General features: G+C 33.5%; 1 protein-coding gene across 1 annotated transcript; it reads right to left on the reverse strand.

The window, feature by feature from the left end:
* Positions 1-7,919: 7,919 nt before the first annotated feature.
* On the reverse strand, positions 7,920-9,668 carry LOC107002486 (3-oxo-Delta(4,5)-steroid 5-beta-reductase-like). The gene is made up of 2 exons (XM_015200532.2): positions 9,400-9,668; positions 7,920-9,307 (listed from the first exon to the last, which is right to left on the reverse strand). The coding sequence occupies exons 1-2, from the start codon at positions 9,436-9,438 to the stop codon at positions 8,180-8,182; spliced, it is 1,167 nt and encodes a 388-aa protein (XP_015056018.1). The 5' UTR covers positions 9,439-9,668; the 3' UTR covers positions 7,920-8,179.
* Positions 9,669-11,745: the final 2,077 nt, after the last annotated feature.

Consider the following 11,745-nt stretch of genomic DNA (forward strand, 5'->3'; position numbering starts at 1 on the left):
AAGTCTGAGTACACAACACCGCTACTATAGATAAATATGATCCTATTTTTGTTTATGTAAGAAATTTCCCAAATCACTACTTACTAAATGGGCTTGAAAGTGTTGATTTGCTCCTCAGAATGACATAATCAGATAACTCTCAAGGACCTTATCTAACACTGATTTGTGAGAAAAGCAATAACCTTATTTATACTAAAGGACAGGAAGTTGAGGCAATCACTATGAGCTCTATTCCTTGGATTGTTCTTGCTACAAAGTTTAAGATCAATATTCAAGATATATAGGGAAAGCAATGAACTACAAACCGAGTTGACATAGGATGGATCAAAATCTGATGCCTCCTAGAAGAATTTGTGAAGAAAATAGGTCACGAAGATCTATCATAAACACCAGATATCGAATAGGACAGTGTATTGAATGAATCTTGGTGAATCAGTCTCACATTGGGAAGTGCACTATATACGTGCTTCATCAATGCCACATTAGAACTACATAAAAAAAATATTTGAGTTTATTTTTTAATTTTCCGTTTGTTATTAATGAAAGGCATTTTTTTACACCACAAAATTATAAAATATCAAACAATGAATCACCAAAAATTCAAAAAAAGTTGCATAAATATTTAGTTCTAGTTTAGGCAAAAACCTTATTGATGAAAGGTGTGGAACTTGAGGGTATAACTGAAAATGTTATTATTAAAAGGAACACGCTTCAATTTTTCATTCTCATTGTTATAAAAATAGCTTTATTTTTAATTTTAAGTGTCATTGTTGAAGAAATTAGCTTCAATCAAGGGACAATAACAATAAATTTTATGATTTTATATATCATTAGTTTATATAAGAAAATTTTAAAAATTAAAAGAAAAATATATGAGGATTAAGGTGCAGATAAAGATGGAAAAGTGGTGGTAGGAGAAGGAAAAACGACGATAAATTGGAGGTTTTGAAGAAAAAGAAAAAGTGCCTAAGTATATTGAGGAAGGGGGGGATGAAGAAAGAGAAATTAGAGTGGGGTATTTTGAAGAAGGGAAAAAGGGGTAGGGGGGTTCAAAGAGGAAACTTCGAGCCTCCACCCCTCTTTTTCTTCTTCAAAATAACCCACCCACCCAGTTTCTCCATCTTCAACCTCCCCCAACCCCTCCCCAATACACCCACACACTTTTTCTCCTTCTCCAAAGTCCCCACCCTAATGTTATTTCTTTCTCCTACCACCCCTCCCCCTTTTCTACACCATCATCTTCATCTCTTGTTTTTCTTTAATTATTATTTTTTTATATATATAAACAGAAGATACATCGAAATGATCAAATTTTATCATATTATTGTTCTCAAATTGAAGTTAATTTCTTCAGCAATGCAGTAAATATTAAAATCAAAGCTAATTTTTTTTAACCGTGACAATCAAAAATTGAAAATAATTTCTTTTAATAACAGTTATATCCTCAAGCTCCACACATTTCATCAGCAAGGTTTGTGCTTACCGTAAAACTAAAAAATATTTTAATACAAATTTCTTGAATTTTGAGTGATTCGTTATTTGATGTTCTCATTTGTGGAGCAAAAATATGTCTTTCAATAATAAACAAAAAAAATTAAATATAATATCATCTGTGGCGTTGATGTGGCGCTAAAGAGGAGTGTGTGTAATGCACTTCCTAGTGTGAGGCAACTATTGTAGTGTTAGGATGAAATTAAATTCACTTGAAACTTGTTAAGAGAGGTATCTAAATGTCTATGTAGGAAAGTGCTTAAGTAAGTTATGTTGTAAAATCCATCACTAATTTGATGTATCCAAATTCAATTTGTTATTAAATTTTAAGAAATCAAAAAACTTAAAAGTCTACATATTTTTTTTGTTCTTCGCCCTCCGAAACAAGAATTTCTGGTCCGGGAGGGATAATATCAACCACTTGACGTCCCTCCGACGCATCCGTTATGGTTATCTCATACCCCCCCCCCCATTTTTCTTTTCGTATGATTTTGCTTACTATACCTGCTGCTGTAGCATTATAAACTGTATTGTTACTCTTGTTGCCGTCGGGATAAATCTGACCCCTTCCCCTGTTCCCGCCTACATATATAGGATATTTTAAGAAGTGAACATCCTTCTTAGTAGCAGGGTCCGGGGAAAGAATAGGGAAGGTTATTTCACTATATTTTTTACCAGGGACAGCGCCTACCACAAGAATATTTGTTTTATTGGGGCGATAGCTCTGAAAAGACAAATTGCCAATCTTTTCTTTCATCTCAGGAGAAATACGATCGAGAGGAGCTAATTCAAACCCCTCCGGTAAAATAAGAACAGCTCCGACGTTCAACCCTTCTTTTTTACCATTAGCAAGAACCTGTTTCAGTTGCATATCATAAGAAATTCGAACAACTACTTCAAATACAGTATCAGGAAGTACCGCTTGTGGAACCTCAATTTCCACGGGCTTATTAGCTAAATGGCAATTGGCACATACAATACGCCCAGTCGCTTCTCGTGGATTTTCATAACCCTGCTGTGCAAAAATGGGATATGCACTTGAAATGGACGTCCGAGTTAAGATATATATCATGAGCGATACGGAAATAGATCGAGTAATCTGTTTCTTTAGCCAAGAAAAAGCATTTCTAGTTTGCATGGTCCAATCATTGATCGCGAAAATTTCTACAATAAATTGGGTAGGTCGCTAGTATAGTTCCCTAGCCACGATTCTGCTATTTGCTGGAATAATCTAGGATGAATCTTCCCGATGGTTAGAAATAGGAAGAGTAAATATGATTTTCAATACTTTGCTTATGTACAACTACAAAGTACCAAGCATTCTAATTGGATTAGATTAATATCAATGGATCCTTTATCATTCAGTTATTGAATCATAAAGCAGTAAAATTGACGGAGACAGACTAGTTAAATAACGGAAAAGCCAATATTTAAAACATGTATCGAAAATTACTGGAAGGATGCAAACAAGAATAGTTATAGTTTGCTCATTCGCAACAACTCCAACCTCGTTATAGATAGAGCGTATAACGAATTCCCAACCTGGGGGTGAATGATATCCGAGAAAAAACTCACTTACTAGAAGAATACACAAAGCTTTTGCTGTGTCACTTAAGTTATATAGGAATTCCTGAGCCCAAGAGTTAAGAATAACAAGTTTTTCCTTACCCAAAATTGAATACCCGCTTAGAATACCAAACCAGATTATATTTGTTGAGAAGTGCAAAATCGTATCCATACGATTCTCATTTTGTATCGTGATTAATTGGATCGTTTCTTTATGGATTCCTATCCCAAACTCTTCGAGATGTGTTTCCGAGTATTCCTTGATCATTTCGTCCAAGAAGAGGAGTTCCTCTAATTCTCTGAATTTTTCTAGAAGACTCTTTTCTTGAATATTATTCAAGACAATTTGGGATTGCCCAGTATTCCACCAATTAGTAACCCAAGATTCCAGCCATTTATTAACTGAGAAAGAAATCCACCAGGGCAAAAATACTATAGATGCAAGATAGAAAAGAGGAGTGAATGCTTTCTTTTTTGCCATTTTTTCGTCTGTAAATTGTTAATCAACCCATTCGTACACTCTATGCGATCGAATATTTCTTACACACATGAGTTTTATACAAGGTATCGAACTTATGAATCTATTTTCTTTGTGATTTTGTGGTTAGTCTTTGAATCTAGAAAGAATACAGAAATAGGCTAAGAATTCACTTCGAATGAAGAAATTGAGAATATTGTTTCCTGATATCTCAATTGGTCAAATTAAAAATAAAGTGTATCCTTTCGATGAATGATCGAAAGAACCACTTTAAGTAATGAATATTATTCAGATTTTGAGACGAAAGAACTCCTTTGCTATCAAAATATCCAATATTTCGAAAAAATTTCATTGATTACCCATAGTCAGGAATAGAATAATTGAGGGAAAGATATTAGGATGATAAAAAAAAAAATGACTGGCAAAGGATAAATTGGCTAGTTCTCAGTATTTAATTAAGAAATCCAATTGTTGGTCATTAAAGAATACAAAAGAAAGAATTTAAAATTTACAAGATACGATCTATCTGGATCTAAAGTGTCAATTCCAACAAATATTGAACTAAAAAAAATTCTTGCTTTCGAAATGGTTTGCCGTCTGAGATGAATCTATTATTTCGATTTGTTATTTGTTATTGAATTGCGTGCACATAAAGACCATAAAAAGAGTTTCGTTTTATGGTTCTTTCATATACGTTTTCTTTAATTGAATGAACGTTCTGATTCTCAATTTATCAAAATACTTCAATTGGTACACGCAAGAAATAGGCTAATTCAGCAGCCTTTTGTTCAATTTCTCGTGGAGTCAAATTCTCATCAGTACGGGTCAAGGGAATGGACCCCTGGCCTCGGATGTCCATATAAAGAACACGACGAGCATAAATACCCTCTTTAACTTCTATTCTAACGGACTGAATATCTTTTATAAGGAATCGGAGGAATATGCGACGATTTTTTCCCGGAAATCCCCAACGAAAGATACAGACTATTCCCTCCTTTCTATCGAATCGATCATAACCACTACCTACATTCCAGGAAATTGTGCACCACAAATAAGAGCTAATAAAGAGACCCGCAATTCCGTAGAAAGACATCACGATTCCTTGTGGAAAAAAAATGATTTGCTGAGGCGGAAAAAAAGATAGCAAATTTCTACCAAGATAACTGGAAGTTCCAACTAATAAGAAGCCTAATGAACCTAAAAAAAGGATCAAGGCCCAGCAGAAATTACTTATTTTTCGAGACCCCGTTATAAGTTCTATCCATATATCGTCTGATCGCCAAGTCATACTTTACTCGATTGCATTTTATTGGAATTGAGATAATACCCCAGAAAAATTTGACTTTACTTTTTTGTTTCCGAAGTAACTCTCATCAACTAGCACTAGTTTGAGGTGAACTAGCACTAGTTTGATGTCAACCTTTAGGAGTAATTCATCAAATTGGTTAAATCTAAAATAATAACATACTCTTTATTTAATACGATCCCACTATACATATCGATATACATATAGATTCACCGACTACATTTCAGCCATCCAGAGATCCTGATCTATTTGAAAATTGCTAGAATTGATATATCCATATATCATGTTTCTGCGGGCATAAGAGTTTTTTCCTTTATGTTCGGTGGAAATCACATGTTATACTATACTCCAATAAATAGATATCCGTGTTATGATACAAGTCCACGTTTTCAAAAAAAAAATGGATGAGATTGGGTCCCAACGGATCTAAACAATCTTGTTTTTTTGAACATGAAGAAATAAAGAAGCCATTGCAATTGCCGGAAAGACTAGGCCTACTAACGGCACAAAAATAGATGGAAGGTTCAAATTTGTCATAGAAGGGGTACCTCGATTTACTATTTGTATCTGTTATTATGTTATTATATAAATAAAGATATCTTGTAATAATTATAATTAAATTAAGAATTTGAATTCTAATTAGATATTAGATAATATTTATTATTAATAGAATTTGAAGAATTTGAAATTCTTAGTATAGATCGAAGTATCGATATATCTAAATCTAACTGAGTACGTATAATAAGAATAAGTGCAAAGAATGTAGAACTGTAGAACTAAATAAATGGACTTATTCATCTCCTCCATGAGAAAGATATGTATGATAATAAACTTTATTATTTTTCTTCATTTCTTTGTCTTTTGTTCTTGTCTTCTACTTTTCTAAAAATAGATAAAGAGTTTTTTACAGATTATCGACGGATTCGTTCGAATCCGACCCAACATGGATTTTTAGCTAAAATGGTTTTTCGGTAGATAGAGAAAGATACAAAACTCTATTATCTCTATTGAAATTTCAAATTATATACCTAAGACAAGACCAAATTCGTTTTATTTTACTAATTTCACGAAAGGAAGAACTCACTCTTGGTGATAAAGGTTTCTTGATTCGTAATCAGGAATATAGGTCAAAAAAAGAGTTATCCNATATGCTCGTTGTGTTCTTTATATGGACATCCGAGGCCATGGGTCCATTCCCTTGACCCGTACTGATGAGAATTTGACTCCACGAGAAATTGAACAAAAGGCTGTTGAATTAGCCTATTTCTTGCGTGTACCAATTGAAGTATTTTGATAAATTGAGAATCAGAACGTTCATTGATGTATCCAAATTCAATTTGTTATTAAATTTTAAGAAATCAAAAAACTTAAAAGTCTAAATATTTTTTTTGTTCTTAGCCCTGATTTTTGTTCTCTCTCTTCATCTTACACAGGATAAAAAGGCAAAATGGTCCTTGTGCAATCTAAAGCAAAAATGCGATGTTCTTTATCATTTGCTATAGATTGATGTATCTGATTGTAAGTTTGTTCTTCACTTGTCTTTTATTGTTCAAGTTAATTATTAAATTTCTACTCAATTTCTAATAAAGCTTCATTAGTTTTTTAGATGAGCATTCTGATTATCTCATTTAGTCAATTACTGATTTTAGTTAACATTTTAAGATGAAGTAGTTCTACATACATTTTCACTTTATTTATATTTTCTTTTTAATATTGTTTTATGTGACTTTGTCTTTCAATTTAAATTTTTTTATTAAATTAATTTATAATTATTAAAAACTAAGGAGTTTACGCTTGCTTCTGTACCTTTTTAAGACACGGATGGCTAACGTTCTTCTCTTCCTACTGTATTCCTTTTTCATACCTTCTTAGAAATAATTTACTTGAACTAAGAGTCTTTCAGAAATCACCTCTCTATTTTCACAACATAGGAATAAAGTCTAAGTACACTACACCGCTACTATAGATAATATGATCCTATTTTTGTTTATGTAAGAAATTTCCCCAACCACTACTTGTTGAATGGGCTTGAACGTGTTGATTTGCTCCTCTGAATGACATAATCAGATAACTCTCGAGTACCTTATCTAACACTAATTTGTGAGAAAACCAATAACCTCAATTTATACTAAGGAACAGGAAGTTGAGGCAATCACTATGAGCTCTATTCATTGGATTGTTTTTGCTACAAAGTTTAAGATCAATATTCAAGATATACAGAAAGCAATGAACTACAAACAGAGTTGACATAGGATGGATCAAAAAAATATGATGCCTCCCAAAAGCATTTGTGAAGAAAACGGGTCACGAACATCTATCATAAACACCAGAAATTGAATAGGATGGTGCTGAATAAATCTTGGTGAATCAAGTACTTTGACTAACTAGTTAACCTGTCAAAAATAATGATGATAATGATAATAATAATAATAATGTATATGATGTCGAACATACCTACCAAATCCTTTTCACAGGTGTCTAGAATCAAGAATCTATCCGTTTGGTACGGTTGAAGTCATTTTCCTTACACTCTTCTTGAATGTGCAACTAGAATTTACCAAATCAGATCCTATTTGTACTTGGATTGCTATGGGCTAATTGGCGATGTGATTGACTACCTACTCTCCTTATGATGTACAAGTAACAAACTCCTGAAATCTCTTTGTATAAGAGAACTTTAAAAATGAATAGTCATTCAACCTAGTATTCTGACTTTCATAGGAAATGTAGCAACATCTATAAGGTCTTCTAGATTTAGCAATTCACATTCAACGGTGGGACTACCCAAAGCAAACAAGGCACTTCCATATTGCTAATTTTCATTATCTTCTGCTTTCCCTTGCATTATTTTTTATGACAAGGAAACCCGCAACCACTGCTTTGCAATAGCTTGCAAATCACACAAGAGAGGTAACCCTACTTTCCCTTGAATTCTTGTTAGATATTAGCTAACTTTCTATTTTCAACGAAGGATAGGCATATAAAAAAAGTAGCACATTTCTCACTTGTGACAACTACATAAAAGTGGTGGCGCAACACACAGTATTAATTCTTTATCAGAAAGATACTAAGCAGATCTGATCAAAATCATAAGCACTTTCCATTCATCAAGGCAAGCAACATATACAGAATGATGAAACAAGAAATTTATAGTGGTACCAATAACAAATGGATAATTACAGCACAACAACAAAGAAGTCAAAAGTGTACATTGTTTCAAGCTAGAAATAGCTTCATTTTGCTATTATTACTTCTTATTAAACAACATAATCGATAGATAGACAGGAAACAAACTCAAGCATTTTATCACACAGTAAAAATAAAAACGAATATCAAAATTAAGGAACAACTTTGTAAGCTTTCACCTTATCAATCCAGGAAATGAAGGCTTTTTGTGAGTTCCGGAATCCCAAGAAACCGTGCTCCTTGCTCTTGTTCATAGTATCCAAAGCGCAATCTCCAGAAAGGATAAGATCAACAAACCACCAAACTCCAACCTCCTCCAATTTAGTAGGCACCAATCCATTCTCCTTCACAATCTCATCCCAAACCGCGCCTTTGTCTTTCATCATCTCTACCAATGTGCATCTCTTCCCTTCATCAAACTCCACAGCTTCCAGTCCAAATTGCTCAGCCAAAACCTTCCAGAAATGCTTCCACTTGAAAACATCCCCATTGCTCACATTAAACGCCTCATTCTTGGCATAAGGATCCACTGCAGCCCATATCTGATGCTCAGCAATCAAATCCGCATCAGAGCAATCCGAGTATCCATCCCACGCTCCTTTAACACCAGGAAACTTCAATGGCAACCTTTCATGTTTACATATAGCTGCATAAACACAAAGTGTTCCAACAATATTCATCAAACTATAAGCAGAAAACCCAAATATCGTCCCCGGCCGATGAACTGACCACGTCAACCCTTCCTTCTTCTCCACCTCCTTAAACAAAATATCCTCAAGAACATAATAGAAATTGGGCGCATCTAATCTGGGTAAATCCTCATGAAATGGAGGATCATGGCTTACTTTTCCATACAATTCAAACGGACCCAAATAATGTTTTCGACCCGTTTGCAAACAGATATGCCGCAAGTTAGGACAATTAGGGATAATAACATTAAGAACATTCCTGAACATTTTTCCATTGATTTCACAATTTTCAACCTCTGTAGATCTATTAGCCCAAGTCACATAGAAAACATGGGTTACATCAGTGAGAACAGATAGTTTAGATTGGGTATCCTCAGGATTTGATATGTCGCATTGGACATACTCAATAGGATGATCGGCGTTCCACGATGGCCTAGCCCGTCGTGCAATGCCGTAGACCTTCCATGGACCACCGGGAGTGTCAGCGAGAGGGAGGATCTCGGCGAGGCTATTACCAACGATGCCGGTGACTCCTATAATTAGAGCAACACTTTCATACTTTGGTGGTGCTTCATCATCTTCGAATTTTTTCTGTTGAATTAGATTAGATTAGATTTACACTACAAACAAGAAATACTTTTCGGTATTCATTCCGATTGAAAAGAGAGAGATGAATTAATTACCTTAGCAGCACCAATAGCTCCAGCCCACCACCAGCTCATGTTGTAATATCAAATTTGCAGAAGAGAAGGAAAGTTGGAGAAGGTATAAATGATGATGGACAATCAGTATTCAGTGCATCTAGACAGACAAGGGACTGCGTGACGGTAGCTGACTTGTGGCTATGCTATTCTCTCTATTTCTATAAAATATTCGGTATTGATTTGGTTTCAACCTGCCTTATGTTATCTTCTATTTTAATTAGAGTGAAATGGTCTGATACATCCTCGAAATGGTCTAATACACCCTGCTACTTGTATGCATAATTTCAATCTTTTTTGATTATTTGTCAATTGAATCCATAAATTCAATAAAGTTCTATCTTTTATGTCCTTTTGATCGTTGACTAAGTTATGTGGCAATTTAATTATTGAGTTGGCACAAATGCGTGATATCATATATAGAGGCGTGTAAAACATTAAATTTTAGACAAAAAATACTTTTTAAAAAAAAAAAAGATAAAAAATAATAAAATTAACTTCTTCTCTTTTTTTCCCCAGTTCTTTCTTCTTTAATTTCCCACCCCACCCATGACTCATCCCCATTTTTTTTCTTTTCTTTATCTCATTTCTGGTCCTTTTCAATTTCTTGTTTCTCTCTTCTTCGTCTTTTCACATTTTCTTCCTTTCGAGAATAGAAATGAAATTACATTTTTGTTATAGATCTATATTTTCTTTTTATTTTCGGGATAATTTATAACCCATAAAATAATAAAGATTCAACAATCTTGAAAGATGAAAAGTTGAATGTCTTTGTAAAATTAGGTGAATTTATTATGTAAAATTGTGTACAAATAATATTAGAGGGCCTAAGTCATATGCAGCCCCTCAAAATTGTCCGCATATTTCACTTAGACACCTCAACTATACGATGTTCCTATTGAACACCTCAATGGTTCAAAAGTCATGCCCATTGAACACAAAATGCTGACATGTTAAAAAACGTGTGGTTTACTCTCTTTAAGCGCCTAAAGGTACCTAAATATTTTTTTTCTTTTTTTTTCTCTAACTTTTACACCTAAATTAATATTTTTTAAAAAGGAAATAATCAACAAAAAAAAAAAGAGTTGCCTTCTTCCCAGAGTTGTCTTCTTCCTCTGCAACTATGCACAACCCACCCCTATATTTCCCTTACCTGCAACTATGCACAACCCACCTCATGCCCTGCACCTCTCTCTTTCTCTCACAATTTATGGTTCTTCTCTTGCTTTTTTACTTTTTTTTAGATCTACGTCTCAAATATTGATTCGACGAATTATTTGTTACCAGAAAATGTTATAATTATAATTATTTCACGACCAAAGTCACGAAGATAATCCACTGGTTATGTCAGTGAAAGAGATAAAATTGAATGAAACAGAAGGAAGAGGCAAGGCGATGATTTGCTGGCGTCGTAATTGTCGTCGGTGGCGGTGAAGACAATGGGTCGGGCGGGGGTTAAATAAAAGAATAAAAACAAAATAAGTTTTATATTTATAAAATTATTTTTGAATTATTTAAATAGAGCCTTTTAAAAAATTTAACTCAATCCATGTGTCATCATTTTATTGGTGGGTAGTTTTTCCAAAAAATTCTTTTCAATTTTTTTAGTTAGTAAATAGACCAAAATAGTTGTATTTTAGAATATCATTTTTTAAATAAATTTTTGGATTTAAATGCCACATGTCATCATTTAATTCACCAATTTGTCATGTCACTGCCATGACATAGCGAGTGCACTACACACATCTCATATATTTGGTTGATTGTCAAAAAATGTCAAATAGGTATCAATTTTAAGGGGTATAGGTGTTCAATAGGTAATAGCCCTAGTTGATGTGTCTAAATGAATTATGCGGACAACTTTAAGGGGCTACAGATGACTTAAACCAATATTAGAGTATATTGATGTATTTTAATGGCTATTTATTAACATCAATGGAGAAAAGAGATTTATGGTGGTTCAAGTTGTAGATGTGAATGTTGGTAAAAGAAATACAATTAAAAATTGTGAATGAAAGAAATTTTGAAAAAGAAGGATAATTGTTAGTTATTTAGGAATATAATGATACTAGTGAGAATGGAAGGTTGTGGTGGTATCTCTAATGTAAAAAAATAGAGAGAGGTGAAGGGATAAAAGAAGAATGGAGTGAAAAAAGAAAGAAAAATCAGATTTTTTTAAAGAAAAATCATAATAAATGAAGTGTCATTTAAAATGTGATGTGGACGATGATATGTCATTTTTGTCAAGTGTTTGAAGCTCACACAGCAAAAGGGGTTTAAAATACTTAGTTTCACTGAGTTCAAGGGTTCAATTGACAAATGATCAAG

This window comes from Solanum pennellii, chromosome 10 (assembly GCF_001406875.1).
Source record: "Solanum pennellii chromosome 10, SPENNV200".
NCBI lineage: Eukaryota > Viridiplantae > Streptophyta > Magnoliopsida > Solanales > Solanaceae > Solanum > Solanum pennellii.